This window comes from Aythya ferina (genome assembly GCF_964211825.1).
Source record: "Aythya ferina genome assembly, chromosome: 5".
In the NCBI taxonomy this organism is placed as follows: domain Eukaryota; kingdom Metazoa; phylum Chordata; class Aves; order Anseriformes; family Anatidae; genus Aythya; species Aythya ferina.
Genome location: NC_140301.1, coordinates 26,446,603 through 26,462,446, shown reverse-complemented (window position 1 = coordinate 26,462,446; position 15,844 = coordinate 26,446,603). Strand labels below are relative to the sequence as shown.

At 33.8% G+C, this 15,844-nt stretch overlaps 1 protein-coding gene across 12 annotated transcripts in view; it reads right to left on the bottom strand.

Moving 5' to 3' along the window:
- Nucleotides 1-15,844, bottom strand: part of RYR3 (ryanodine receptor 3) — a 234,846-nt gene that overhangs the window by 8,946 nt on the left and 210,056 nt on the right. For all 12 annotated transcript variants that reach the window (XM_084519997.1, XM_084519996.1, XM_084520000.1 and 9 more), the window contains 12 exons: nt 15,355-15,459; nt 14,852-14,933; nt 13,194-14,518; nt 10,359-10,417; nt 9,386-9,554; nt 8,599-8,685; nt 6,355-6,552; nt 4,843-4,973; nt 2,508-2,550; nt 1,790-1,917; nt 1,274-1,334; nt 80-226 (listed from right to left, as the gene is read on the bottom strand). In XM_084519997.1, the coding sequence (XP_084376123.1) occupies nt 80-226; nt 1,274-1,334; nt 1,790-1,917; nt 2,508-2,550; nt 4,843-4,973; nt 6,355-6,552; nt 8,599-8,685; nt 9,386-9,554; nt 10,359-10,417; nt 13,194-14,518; nt 14,852-14,933; nt 15,355-15,459 (2,535 nt within the window). The remainder of the gene's footprint in view (nt 1-79; nt 227-1,273; nt 1,335-1,789; nt 1,918-2,507; nt 2,551-4,842; nt 4,974-6,354; nt 6,553-8,598; nt 8,686-9,385; nt 9,555-10,358; nt 10,418-13,193; nt 14,519-14,851; nt 14,934-15,354; nt 15,460-15,844) is intronic.

Genomic DNA, 15,844 nt, shown 5'->3' with positions numbered 1-15,844 from the left:
ATTTGCTAGGTACCCACAAGACTTTTCCCACTACTGTTATAAAATGTGTTAATTTCAAGTCTCTATACATAATACTAACCTGTTTGCCATTGTGAGTGACTGAAGACAGAATGGTTCGCAAAGTCTTGAAACCCATAGCAATATCCAGCAGATGAGCAGCAAAGAAGAAGTTATTGTAGTGCCCAAGGATAGACATAGTTGTGTACCAAGCTAAGTATAAAAATGACTGCAGAAAAAATGAAAAGTGACAGAATGTTAGCCGGTACTAATGTGGTATTGGACCAAGAATATAGCTTTCTTTGTCACTTAAGTTATGAAATAAAGTAATACTATATCATGATCTGATTTGAATCAATCTGAATGTAATACCTCTAGTATACATGTTCAAAAAGACTCTATTATCAACTCATCTATTCATACAAAGTTTGTTTATTGCTTGGTTATGCTAATGAGACCTCTATTTTTACATAGTTAAATGCAGTCTTCAGCACATATGTTAATAGCACCAAAATCCCCTACCTTAAAATTGTTTTGGTTAGGGACCTTGTTACACGGTACTATAAACCTTAATACTGATTCTGGAGCAGACAAAACACATTACATTACTCTTTAGGCACTTTGCTAGTTTTAAATCTCAGGACGCCCAGGAAACCTAAGGCAGATAATACAGCTTATTCTTTTAATGAGCAGTGAATCTGAGGCCACTGTGACATGAAAAGATCTTATTAACAAACAATGATTTAGTGCGCTCTTTTAATGCACAATTAGTTTATTAAACTTCACTTTATTCACCTTGGCATTGTATTTGTTTGGGAAAGATCAAAAGGATGCAAAAACAGATTAAAAAAAAAAAGGTATTTTAACATAAGTTTGGGCTTTTCAAAGAAGACATAAGAGAAGTAACCAACCATGTCAAACAGATTAAAGAATAGAAAAAGGTAAGTTTCTGTATACTGTGTTTGATCTGAGGAAAAAACACAGTTGGTTCCTAATTTGATTTCTAGAAAATTGAATGAATGTACCATTAACTTCCAAAATGCTGGCATTGTGTTAATGGGGAGGAGGTACTTATTTCCCCATGGAATCAAAAAGAAAATTCTAACACATATGAAAGCAGTTTTGCTACAAGGCAAGACAGAAAAAAAAAACTATTTTAAAATAGCTTTGTAATTCAATACTATTTGTTTATGTTTAATATAAAAGCAGATGGCAGAAAATATATATTCATATTTAGAGTAAATCGAAGAATATTCTTTTAGGTTAACACACTTACATTATCAGTGAAAACAACACCGAGCTTCCAAATGTGGTACTTTGTATCAATGGAGCTTAACCTACAAAAAAAAAAACAGATTTTTGAAATGCATGTACCAAATTCTGCAAGTATGAATAACAAACTGTGCTTGGCACTATATATGTGTTTGCTGAAGGTGGTGATATACTTTAGTTATTTATTATCTGAGTGATGTAGGTGCTTCATTCTTCAGAGATAATTCATTAACTCTCAGCACCTGTACAGAGTTTCTAAATGCTGATCTACCCAACTCTGACCTTCCCAGTATACCCAACTATGTCAGTCTGCATCAACATTGCATTCTTTTCTTATTTTTACAATAATAAACAACAGGCATCTTTGTTTTAAATCGTACTTTTTAGAAGACAGACTTATCCATTTGAATTTTCCATGCAGAGGAAAACATCACTATAGTTTCAATATAAAATCAATTTATATCTTTGATGGTGAAGATACAACAATGTATAATTTGTCTTTGAAGTTCTGAGGTCATACCATGATAGAAGAGACGCCTCTTCTGGTTCACTCTCTTCCACTGGACTAAAATCAAGGGCATTTTTGTCCAAACCCAAAAGTTCTGCTATGCGCTCTGCTCCATATAAGTCTCCATACTTGTTAATAACCTAAAAATGGAAGAAGATAAGCTTTTGCTCAGAGAAAGACCTTGGTCACAGTTACCTTAAGCCAATAGTTGTTAGAAATTAAAAAACAAAACAAACGAACAAACAACAGAAAGAACAGTTTTTTCACAATTAGCATTATGGGAACAGTGAGAACTCCCAGGAAGCTGGGGGTGGATAAGTTGCTCAAGAAAGAAAAATAGAAGCATTAAAGGCTATTATCTGAAAGCTTCTGTATAATTTGCCATCATTTAAGCTGACATGTTTTTCCTTTTTTAGGGGGATGAGGGGGCTTTGTATCCTAAAGATGACAATGTCTGTAAATTAGGCATGTATGGCTGATTGACAGTACAAGGTTATTTAGTGTGTGAGTCTAGGAACTAAACCAAAGCATTCTTTCTTCCTCCCTCCTCTTACATACTCTCTACCTGACTGTTCACAGAGAAATTTACCACAACAGTGACTTCCATAAAACAAATTCCAGGTCTCAATTACTTGTATATCTCTGTGTACAGAAATATATTACACATAGATATCCCAATTAACTGAATAGTGTATTACTGCTATGAATAATAGAAATTTAAGAAGTTTACCTTCCGTTTTACAAATTTGTCCCAGTAATTGTTAGGAAAGGACCTGCAAAGATAAGGAAAAGATACTTCAATTTATTCAAGTTTGTTAGGGGAAAGAAAAGAACAACACAATGCCATGTTCATGATCACTGCAGGTTCTGGTACTCATTCAATCACACACAGCACTTTGAGTTGTGAGAACATTTTCTTTTGACATGGACAACAGCTGTCAGGACAGCCTGTTTCAACTACGCATCACTGCAATATCATCCCCTCCCTCCCCCCCTTTTCTTTTTCTCAGCCACAAATATGATTGGCTACAAAAGGACAGCACAGAAGATACCATCACCTTATGAGCCTAACAACTTTATTGCTCCTAGCCATGAAATCAATGTACACAATCATTTTGAGAGGAAAATAAAGAGTTTTGTAGACTAATTAATTCTTCAGTTCACTGCATTCCTTATATTTCAAATATAGGCTGAACACTTGGGAACCAATGAACAGTTTGCCAACATCAAATTCAAATTAAAAAAAAAAAAAGAACAAACAAACAAACAACAACAATAACAAAAAATGCAATGGTAATTTGGAAAAAACAGGAGTTAATGGTGATCTTTTGTTCTCAGGTGTACAATATTTTTGACATTGAATCTAAAATCCCAGAACAAAACTATTAAAAACCATTTATAATTCTAAAGCACCAAGATAGTTCAGCTACAGAACATGCAAGAAGGTAAAGAAAAAAAAAAAAAAGCAACTAAACAACAGAACTAGTAAAAATTAAAGATAGCTTTAACATTGGAAGAGTAAGATTCCATAATACTGTTCTACTGCCAGGAGTTGTGGAAAACTTCCCAGCTACTTTTTCCAAATAGAATTTCTGAATGAAATTCCAGACCACCCTTTCAGATAGACAAATTGTTTCAGTGACTCATATGTTTAATTTAACTTAACTGATAGAGCAGCCATGCTACTGCCAAGGCCATATACACCATGAGTAGGAGAAAGTATCGAGAAAGGGAAGATAAGGAATTTATGGAAACTACTTTTACGCAAACAAGACAAACTCGCTATTATCAAAGAAAATAAAGTTAGCTAAATAACAAATAAATAACAAATAAATGCAAGTTTGCATACTGAATTCAGCTGTGCCTGATAATATGTTTTTTCTTAGAATCCTGTATGAAATACAATTGCTTCCCAGTTTATCACTGTTTATTCTTATACATTCTAGCATTCAGCCTTCTACACAGCAAATGAAAGACCATTCTAGATTTAAAAATATTTTGGCAATATTACCAAAAAAAAAACAACACCAGAAACAACTAACCTATTGTAGTATACATTTCAACTTAAATGAAAAATCTTAAAAATCCAGTGTAGGAAAATAAGGCATTCAAGAAATTTCTAATAATGTGGATGCTATAATTTTAATGAAAGAAATAAGGGCACTATTTATAACACAAAAATGTAGTATGTCTGATAAAATAGCTATTTTGGCTATTTGGCAGCATATTGTCACTCTGATGCATTGAGTTGGTCTTTGCTGGCTTGTTTTTATCAAATAGCTATTTATGCCTGCATGTTTTTTAGCCAAAACTGCTTTGTGACTTGTATTTAATTTGTGCTTGTTACAATGAGAAATAATCTGTTTGGCTGTATGTCTTAATGGCAATTTAGACTGACTCATGTATCCAGCTATTCTGGTAAAACAACATGGAGAGGGAGAAAAGAAATTCAGGGTGACCTCTTGAACAAACTGCTAAAGCAGCCGGAAGAGCCTACTGATACTTTTCCTCCTCTTGCCTACACTTTTATCATTCACAGCCAGAACAGCAGGCGAGTCTCCTAGAATCAGTGTATGACTACTACAGCATCTGCTAATGCATACAACCTGACTAATAACTATCAGACTACTCAAATTCTGGGATTGCTATTTTACATTGCATTTACTTCTCCTGTCATATACAAATTTTGTTAACAAGAAATGGGGGTAAAGGGCAGGAGGGAATACAGCTATACAATATGAACATGAAATTGAGCCAAAGAAAATTCTACATAGTGACTAACGTGAAATGTCTTTGAGAGAGCTTGTGGGGCAAGACGCAGAATTCTTGCAAACCTTAGAACAATGAAAAGGAGGGGGAAATACATGTTAATATAGTATTTATGAGATAAACTAATAATACAGGATTTCACATTAGAATCTATTACTGTGGCATCTAATGTAAGTGAAAAATGCCGTCCTTTGAGATGTACTAGGTGCATGTGGACAGTTTAGGTTCTAGATCAGTGGCTTAATGAAATAGAATCTTTATAAAGAATTTATATATAAACATTTAATTTTACATACGGTGTGTTTATAACCAGGCGATCCCATTGTCCTTTAATATCATCTTCAGATGGCTGTTCAGTTATGTATAATCCATCAAATTCCAGCTTCCTAGCTACTTCCTTTTCTCTTTTGAATACAACCAGAGGGACCTATAAAAATGACAGTGGACACCTTGGTCATGGTTTATATATTTTTAGAACCTGTGATATCTATCTACAGTATTAAGTACTCTTTATATCACTATATAAAACCAAACATCATACTAGTATCCTGACGACTAGAAACAGTGATCAGAGATATGACTAAGGTATTCTCATCTCAGCAATAATGTTGATTCCTGTTACTGACCAAGAAGTTCTCCTAGCAGCAATTAGAATAAGATCATGAGTAATATATATATATATTCATACTAAATGATGAAATTCATCGTAGAGCATAAAACAAGATTCTAGAGACTGTTGCATTCACTGCCCCAATTTTGTAATCTTATTGGACAGCTGAGAGTCCTGCTGTTCAGCAGCAGTAATATAGGATGACTTTGAACTCCAAAATGAGGAAGTCAACAATAAAACGAAGAACAAGGAATTGAGAAAGATGGACTGCCCTGGTGAGCCAGAATAGTTTGTTTCAATTTCTTTCTTTCATAATTTCACATAAAGCAAGCTTGCCATTACTCCCAAAGAATTCAAATTAGAGGTTGCTGGAAGCATTACTGCTTTCTTTTTTTTTTTTTTTTTTTTTTTTTTTTTTCCTCTCATGATAATTCATTGTAAAACAGAGCATTCCATTAGTGCAGACAAAAATTTGGCTACCACTTAAACATAAAACCACGTGCTGTCTGAATGGTTTAAATGACAGTGTAGTATGCTGTGGTGTTGCATCATAGCACTACAGGTACTGTAGGTACAGGATGTGAGGAGCTGCAGCCAGCAACTAAGCATCCATGCAGCTGCTTTCTTACTGCACCCCACCCCTATTAGAACAGGGGAGAGAGCCCGAAGAGCAAAACAAGAAAACTGGGTTGAGCCACAAACAGTTCAATAAGTAAAGAAAGAAAAACAACTCACTACATCCCACAAACAGACCAATGATGACCAACAGCCACCTAGAAAATAAATCCCCCTAACCCCCAATCCAGTTTTTCTTTTTGAGCATGAAATATCCCTTTGTTCAGTTTGGGTAAGCTGTCTCAGCTGTGCACGCTCTCAACTTCTTGCCAGCATGCTCACTGCATGGCACACAGAATGGGTAAAGAGGAGGAAACTTCCACACCATGCAAGCACTGCTCAGCAGTAACCAAGATGTGGGTGTTACCAAGAGTTTTAACCTAAATCCAAACACATGCACTGCTATGAAAAAAGTTAACTCTATCCCTGCCAGACCTAGTATGTGAGGAAAACATCTACATGTGAAAGAGTGAGAATTTGTAAACAACTGAATAGAAATATATATTCTTATCTCAGCTCCAAAAACTACTTTGGGATGATGTCCTTTAACAAATACAGAGTAGTAATAAAATTAAGAACTTGCCTTTAAGCAATAGTATCCAATCACACAGACAAAGGAGATGATGGTATGAATAACTGCCAATGCTCTGAGAGCAGGTGCCATGTAACCCGTACTTTCTTCTAAAACAAAAAACACCATGCCTTCCTCCTCTTCCTCTTCATCGAAAGTGTTCCAGAGATTAGAGTCTTCCTCTACCTCATCAAGTGGCTCTTCTGTCACCTGAGAGAAATTCAAGCAAAGAGCACACACAAAGTTAAAAGTTTTTCCTTTATTATAAATGACAAATCCCTTAGTTTTCTACAATAAATTATATTTATAAAGCCTGCTCTTCTGAAGATGACAGAGAGCATTAGCTTTGAACAGTAACATCCTTCATTTTTACAGCAGAAGTCTCCACATCATCATCTCATTTCACTGAAAAGAGAAGTGAAGAAAAGCAAGTACAGGCATTTGACAGTTTACAAATCTTCCCTTTAACAGTGTCAAAGCAAAAAGGAAACAAATGAAAATGTTATGCACAAATGTTTTATTGGAAGAACTTAGCGATGATTGGATTATCCAGTATGACCAATTTCAAGGATTGTTCTGTAATCTACATTGTTCCTGATTACTAGAGTCTAGAAAGAAACAGTTACTGTGTTATCAACTTATACATTGCCCATAAGCTTTTATTTCATGACACAGTTTAGAGTTTAAATACTTAATCACTATTTTGTACATATTCTGACCAATAAAGTTGACACATTGCCCTAAATTATGCCAGTGATTTAAAAAACTTGGCCTTTAAACCTGAGGTCCCTTCTTTCCCGTTTGGCTCCCACTGACCCTTTCCTATCTATGACATATGGACTTGCTGTAATAAATATGAATTTTTGTCCTCCCTCTGCAACAGAATGGGGTTTTGGTTGACCTCTAAGACCCAATGTAAAGCAGAAGTGAGTGGGGAGAAAAGGACTGTCAAAAAGAGAAACAGATTTCTCTATATTCTTTTGAAGTTCATCTTCACAAACTGTATAAAACAGAAAAAGAGACGCATGGAGGGAGACTCAATAGCCCTGTCAGTCTTTCTCCTGAAATGGCGCACACAAATTCTATCCAGTTTTTGAGCCTTTTGCATGTTTATCTGCCCTGTCTCTGAGACAGTAATTGTATCATAGCAGATGCTTTTCAAGACACTTGAGATCAGGATTCAGTTCCTTGAAGACTGAATGTTCAGCCAACTTCTTTTGTGAACTTTTTGGTTGCGAACAACAGAATTAGAAAAATGTAATATTGGAAAAGATCAGCTCATTGCAACTTGCACAATATACATAGATATATCTATCTCACACAATATATATAAAAAGAAAGTAGCCTACTATGAAGAGGCATCTTCTGCTTTATATATATATATTTTTGCCTATTTATACCAATCAAAGCCCCAATCCCAGTACAGAAATATCTTAATCACAATAGTCAATAACAATCATCTTGGCAATGAAAACACGGGAAATGGAGCAAGTAAGAATGAAAATTGAATTATACTCTCACATGGAAACACCAAATAAGAAAAAACATACATATATTAGATGTAATTCACTTCACAAAAAATATGGAAAAAATAAAAAATAAAAACAGCACTCCCTCTCAAATGTGAAACCCCATGCCTGAAAGGCATGAAAAAATGTCAACAAATTAAATGTAACTTATGAGCTCATCTAGATAACTTGAGACAATAACTTTATTCTAGAATTATATATGAAGTAGTTCCCAGTCAAAACTTAATGTAGTCAGTAGGGCTTTTTAAAAAAAGTAGAAAAAGTAGAAAATATACTGAGAAATTATATCATTAAAACATAAATATATAATTGAGAATAATTAAGTGAAGTGTCTCAATATCTTTAAAACAAAGGAGATTTAAAAATGCAGATGTTTTGACATTCAAGTTATTTTAATTGGTTTTCAAATTTCCCATGACAAAAATAACAATCCAAACACTAACAGATTTATACGAGTAAATGGAAAAATTATAAACACAAGTTAAACTACAACAGATGAATGAAATGTCTGTTTTCATTCATCCCAAGTCAAGTAAAAACAGAACAGGTTTAGAGTCACAACTTTGAGTAATAAAGCTTAAAATATTATTTTAACTATTTCATCTCTAAATGTGTTTAGTGTTTGAAGGGACTGTAATACTTGCTTTATTAAATAAGCCTTAAAACCAACATTAAATATTCCTCTAGAAATAATCAAAGGCATTTAATGAATAATACCAAATCTTACCTTGTAAAATAGTAGAATGAAGTTGATAGCAAATGCAACAAATAGAGCAAGAAACCGTAAGTTATAAAAATTTCTTGCTAGGTAGTGCTGAAAATAAAATGAAAAAAAAATAAATTAGTGATGGCCTGTAGCTAATATCAAGATAAAGAAAGTAAGCTGCAAGCTTTCTAAGAATGTAAATACGTAATTGTGCTGTCCTCATATACCAGTTAAAATAAGCAGGACGTTTCTTGGCGGTCTGTTTTTCAATTTAATGGTAAACAGAAGAATGAACAGGATTAAAAATAATGGACATAAAATTGCAACAGGGAGGACTGACATAGAATATTAGGGAAAACTTTCTAGAAGGAAATCTGCAAGACAAGTGCTGGAATACTGGAATAAACTACATGAGAAGGCTTCAAGAGAGTTGTTAATTTGATTTCTTAAAGAACAAAGAAAGATGTTAATAGAACTACAGGAGCTCCCTATTAAAGAAAGTAAAGTAATAGATTCTAGACATTAGATCATAGACAACAAGGAGCTCCTAATAAGGAGCTCAAGAGATTACCTAATCTATGCTGCTGTAAGGGGAATCACACACACACACACATATATATAGATTTTACTCATATTATTCTATGACGTGTTACAAAAAACACGAAAGAATCAATACATCCACTCTTTTGAAAAGTCCTGCTAATGTTCCTTTTATAATGAAATTTCTCCCTTCAATATCAAGCAAATATTCTATCTATTATTACGTGAATAAAAGTTAAATGACTAACAGAATTTAAGAAAATCTTACCAGCATTTTTGTTTGATAAATTTCCAAAGCTTTGAAGAAGTTAGCCATAACAGCCTCAGGTTTCTCAATTTTTTGTCCATGCCTTCTCTTCTTTTTCTTCACCTTACCCTCTTCCAGCTGCTCAGGCTGTACTTCCTTTGCTTTATCTTCTTTCTCACCATCTTCCATGCTAGAAGAAAGATTAACTAAGCAAATATGCATAGACAAACTTCTGCATTGTAAATATGCATTAATTCAGAAAGAATCTAATTCAGAAAGTTTGGCTTTGATTCAAACCAGTTTTAACACTGTAAGTGTTGATAGTGATGACTGTGAGTAAAAGAGGAGGTAGACAAAAAATACAAAGTTTAAAAAAATAGTAATAAAAAATGTTAGTCTTCAATTATATGCAAAAATAGAGTTGCTGAGGAGAGATCAAAAGGATAAAAAGCCAAAAAAAATCAGTGTTGTGTATATATACTCAATGCAAACAACATAAAAATTTCAAGAGTTCATGTGCAGTTTCTTGAGCTTTAAGTTTGAAGGAAGATTTTAGGATTTCATACACAGTATCATAATTGATCTTAGTATCATAATGTGAATTCATTTCAGTCAAGGCAATCACTATTGTTACATGGAAGAATGGTAGTAAAGAGGAAGTTTGCTTCACAGGGTCCAACTTTATAACATATAGAAGATGACAATCATTCCTCCTCTACAAAAATTAAGTACCAGGACTGTATGCATTAATAAGGGAATTTAGTTACTAAAACAAACAAGCTGTATCTGCATATATTTAAAAAAAAAAAAAAGTATCAGATTTTGTTGTCCACTGGGATGGACTGCCACTCTTATGGACTGTACTACTTTTTGAAATCGTGAAGAGATAAAGTGTTTATAAAGTGCTTTGAATACTGAGCATTGTTGATTCTTTCAGTCCAAGTTATCTACCATTAGGATGTAGCAAGGTAGCAACAGAGGAAAATTAACTTACTCAGCCTTCTCAGCTTCCACTTTTCTTTCTGCTTCAGCTTCTTTTGCAATTTCAGATAGCTGCAAAAACAGATCCTTTCAAATGAAATTTTGGTAACTTTCATTACTGTTTTCTAAGAAACAAATTGATTACCAAACTGTATCTTTTATACCACTTTGCAGTTTTAAAGAGTTAGATTTTATTTAAATAGACAGCTCAGACTAGATTTTAACAGTGAACGCTGCAGCCATTCTTCTGATAGCTTTTTCAGTATAGTGTTATCAATACTGTAACTACTGCAGTTGACTGAATACTGTAAAGTAATTATTCACTATTATCAGACGAATTATGTGACCAGTTGAGGATGAAGTTAACTACATCCAGATCACACCCTCAAGTTCACTCACAAAGACTAACTAGTGGTTATGTAGAAAAAGAGCATCAATTTGTCTCTTTCCAAATATAAAACAAGGAATAGTGTATTATATCAGTGACAGCATCAAAAATGTGAAAATGGTCAGTGTAATTATTAGGCATTACAAAACCCAATTACTTTGTCAAAATCAACTGATGCAATTTAAATCTGATGAAGACCTAAATAACTGTTCCTTATGCAATGTTACTCCTGAAACTATTTATCGTTGTTGGATAGATGACCTATTAAACCACCTGGCACAACTGACAACTACCTAAATGTATGTTTTCAACAGTCCCTTCAGATAAGGATAAACCAATATACAATGTAACAGAAGGCTAACTGCAGCAGAGAAGCTGGGGTCCTGATTTCAAATACCTTTTGGCTTCATGTTGCAAGACAAAAGTAATCTCATTTAAAATGCATTTCAGTATCTAAGCTTCACTGAAAAGCAAAGAGATGCAGGATCCCAAGATGTGGATTACAAAAGAAATCTGAAGTGCCTAACTTTGTTACCATTCACTTTTGTAAAAACCTGTGTTAGCTCTTAACCCTTTCTGTATTCTCTCAACATGCATAGACACCAGTTGTCTATTGGTGAATTCTACATTTCTGGTTCTCTTGCTAAATACACATAGTTATCTAAACATTTTAATTACTAGTCATCTGGATGCCTACCTCTTGTAGTGAAATAAATTACAAAAGAATTTACTAAATAGATCTTGCTTTACTTATTTCATCTCTCATCCAGTGAGTACCTGTAATGCAAGCATGTACAGATCTTCCACAGAGGTTCCCCAAAGTTCTCAAGCTGGTGGAGGGTAATTCAGGGATCGATCCCTTGATCACCTCTAATTCTTCTAAGGGTTAACGTGGGGGAAGAATCAAAAACATTTCTATCCATCTTCTCCATCATGTCATGTCATGTCATGTCCTCTCTCAGTTGCCTTCTTTCCAGGCTAAAGAGCCTTAGCCTATTTAATTCCACTGATAAGATTTGTTCCATATCTATAACTTTTTCACCTTCATTGAACCTTTTTGAGGTCTATCATATTCTTTCTGAAATAGGAAAACCTGGTCTGCAAGATGCAGGTATACCTTGGGTTCATGGTGCATAACAATACTTCATTTTAATTCCCTCAATTCCATCCTTAAGAATTCAAAATATCTGTTTACTTTTTTGATCTGTGTTGACTGACATTTTCATTAAACTGATACTACTGCATGACACTAAGTCAAGATTTCCTAACCAAGTAGTAATGATGATCTCAAAACCCATAATGTTACATACAAAATTTTCCACCCATATGCATTACTTCACTGATATGAATCTGCTATTTTAAGGGTCTTCTATTCACTTCTTTCCTCACTTATGAACCTGCATGGTTCTCAGCACAGATGCTTATAAATACTTACAAAATCTGAGAAAAACAAATCTGAGAGAAATGAACAAGTCAAAGAAAAGGAAAATTTGCTGAGGAAAATTTTAGAATATTTACTCAGATCTAAGGTCCTTAAGTAAATATATTTTCATTACAGACATAAAAATGAATGCATAAACAAGTAAGAAAATAAATGGAAAAGTATAGTTCAATCTGTAGGGAATAGACAAATCTTGGATGAAAACATTTGAATGAAGAGGAAATAATAAACGAAAATGTTGTACAATGGAAGCTCATCTTGGAAATTTCTGGAAAGTATATTATACAGAGGTATATTAAATCCGATGAGAAGAAAAAAGTATTTGAATACCAAGTAGAAACAGATCTGAAATACAGCTTAACCATAATGCCTTCCAAATCTGACAAAAGCATTTGGGTTTTGACCTTTAGCTCAAATATATTTTAAAACAGAATTATAAATTTTATGTATCTCAGCAGAGTGGAACACAGTAAATTGTTCACAAATGAAAGTAACGCATGTCTGTGATAAACTTTAAAGTAATAATAAATTCAAGTAAAATTATTTCAAATAAAAGGGAAAGGGATGTTTTATGGTGTGTGATTAGTGTATAATTACTAGAGCATGTAGAAGAAAAAATAACAAAGAATTATTATAGAGAAAGTAAAATAAAAGGAAATTGAAGCATACAGTGTAAAAAATGGGCATGTAGATTGAACAGGACTGTAAACCATTTAAAGGAAACACTGTGCTTAGAAATCTACTATCAATTATTGTTTGAATAAAATCCAAATAAACAGTAACAACAATTTACTGAAGTGCAATCTAAACACCTTGTGCTGCTTTTTTTCTGCAATGTAAACTCTTCCATGTTTTTTTTTTTGTTTTTTTTTTTTTTTTTAAGTGTAGAGACTATGAAGTATGTTCTCATCCAGAACATTATTAATTTGTTAACTGGCAAATAATTCAACTACTAATAGAAAAATCAGCAATATATTTGTATTATTTTCTGCAAAGAAATGCAAAATCTTTTAACATACCTGTAATCCTTTTTTCTTACGAACTGTGTTTTCCAAAGAAGACTGGATATCAGAACCAAGCATTTCTGCAATATCCCCAAGTCCAGCATCATGACCATGTTTTGAGCCACCTTCTTTTTTGGTAGGAATGCCAAAAATATCAGAGATAATGTCAGTTTCTGCCTTTTCGCCCTTTACAAACTGGACAAGTTCAGCTCTAATGCCATGCTCAGCACCTTCAGCTTTTTCTGCTTCTGTAACATCATCATGGATTCCAAACTGTGTTGGGTCAGGCATGTCCCCTAATATTTTAGTGACTTTAATGTTTTTGGCTCCTTCGACCAGGCCACCCCCAAATACAGTGCTCCAAAGAATCTGGAAAATTCCCCACACTATAGTAAAGAACAGTTGGAACATCCCTACAAATAGGATCCAGAAAAAGGAGAAAAAAACTTTCACCATCTCTTTTACTGTCATCTTTCTAACTTTCCTGTACTGTTTTCTTAGGTTCTTCACAGTGACCATTTTAAAAAAGTTGGTAACATTCTTCTTCACTGCAGTACAGGCCATTGCAAAAGCTGAAGGAGATTCCAGGGACTTTTCTTCTTCCTCATCATCTCCAATATCTACAACATAGCAAGACTCTTCTTCTTCCTCTTCCTCAGGCCTCTCAGCTGAATCAGTTTCAGAGATCTGGGATGCTAACTGCATTTCAAAGATTGTGTCTTCACAGAAATTCACAAAGAGCTCCATCTTTTCTTGTTCTCCACCTTCATTTACAACATCAAATATGAACTGCCTTTTGGATTCCTTCACCTGTGGTTTCTCCCACTGCATTCTACTGGACTCACTAATTTCAAAGTAAACTCTTTCTATTTTCTTGGCTCCACCCATTATTTCAATACGGCCAAGGTATGGTTCAAAATAATTAAGAACACTTTCTGCAGGTTCAAGTAAGCTCTGAAGGCGTGAATCATTAGGCATGTGTTCTGAAAGGTTTGTTAGCAATACTGCTACATTAAATCCAATGTCTTTGGCTGGTTCATGGAATCTTTCCACAAAATCGAGATAGTTAAACATGTCATTTTCATCAGCTTCTGCACAGGATAGCAGGAATTCAATCTCTGACTGTATATATTGTTTTTGAGCCTCCATTGACTTCTGGAATTCCTTCTTTGAAATTATGCCTTTACCATCTGGGTCATGTTCTTTGAAAGCATCTGAGTTAGTTAGGTCTTTTAATTTGAGGAACATGTCAAAAAATTTCAAAATCAATTCTACATTGCTAGATGATTCTACAAGCGTATCGACCATTTGTTTTCCAATTGTTCCATTTACAACGTTACCTAAACAGTGTTAAAACAGTAAGTTATTTGATGCCTCTATATTGTAAATAAATAAATTTCATATTCATGCTGAGAATAGAACAAAAAGCCAAAAACTAAGAATTTCATTCTTCAACCTTTGTAATTTTTCATACAATATGCATTTCTCCAGTAGCCCTCATTTTCATACATATATATTCCAGAATAATTGTTAAATAAATATGAAATAAGTTTTGTTCTGTCATTTTTTATTTGAGGCAACTGAAAAACTGTTTAGAAAGATTAATATAATCATTGCACTTTACAATATGAAGCAGAGGCAATAATATTTGCATAAAGAAAAACAGCTACAACCTTCGAGCAGTGACAACAGCATGACTACCATATCCTTTAGTAGATCGAGCAGTTCTTTAAGTAATTCAATCTGAGCAGAGTCCTGTAAAATAAAAACAAAAAAAAAATGAATACAAGTTTGTGTTTTCTTTGTATTTATCCAGCTCTTCTCTTTTCCTCCTTAGATGTAGCACAGGAACCATGCTTTTAATGGTGCTTCTGCACTAACAGATCATCAGGTTTTTGTAACAAGGAGGAAGAGACCAAATTGTCACATTCATTATCATAAATGTACAAATAAGTTGAAAGGATTAAGTTTGTATTAGAAAATGTAAGTGCACAGTGATGACTGATGGTTAAAAAGAATGGTGTGACGATGTTAGTCCAAAGATTCAGTGTTGGACCTCTACATGACAGTAGCCCATGCATAGCCAATGAGAGACAGTATGTTATTTACAGATTGCAACACTCAACTGTAATTTATAACCAGATGCAAAAAAGCACTATTTGCCTCTTGCAAATACCTGTGAAAGTTTCATCTGCATATTGGCAAAGACATGAAGAAAGCCAACAACTGCATCCCACAGCCTACTATGAGCCAGACTTTGTTGGTTACCTATGCAAGGGCCCTAAAAAAATTAAGAGAAATATATTTTTTTATTTATATAAAATCAAAATATGAAAATAATTTACCTAAGATTTCTACCTGAAAAACAAACCACCACCACAAAAAAAAAAAAAAAAAAAAAAAGAAGACAAAAAATAAACAAACAATCAAACCCCAGAAATTTCAGACCTTCATGAAGCTGCATGAGAAAGTTTCACAAAATTCCTGTGGTATGTAGTCCATATAAAAAAAAAAAAGTCATATATGCAAGCATTACCTTATTGTTAACTTTACACCAGACCAGGGATTCAATGTTACTTTTTCAAAAGTTAGAAAAGTAAAGTCAAATATTTACAACAGGAGATGATCAGACTATGTAATCACAGAACTTCACTGTTAGTATCTTG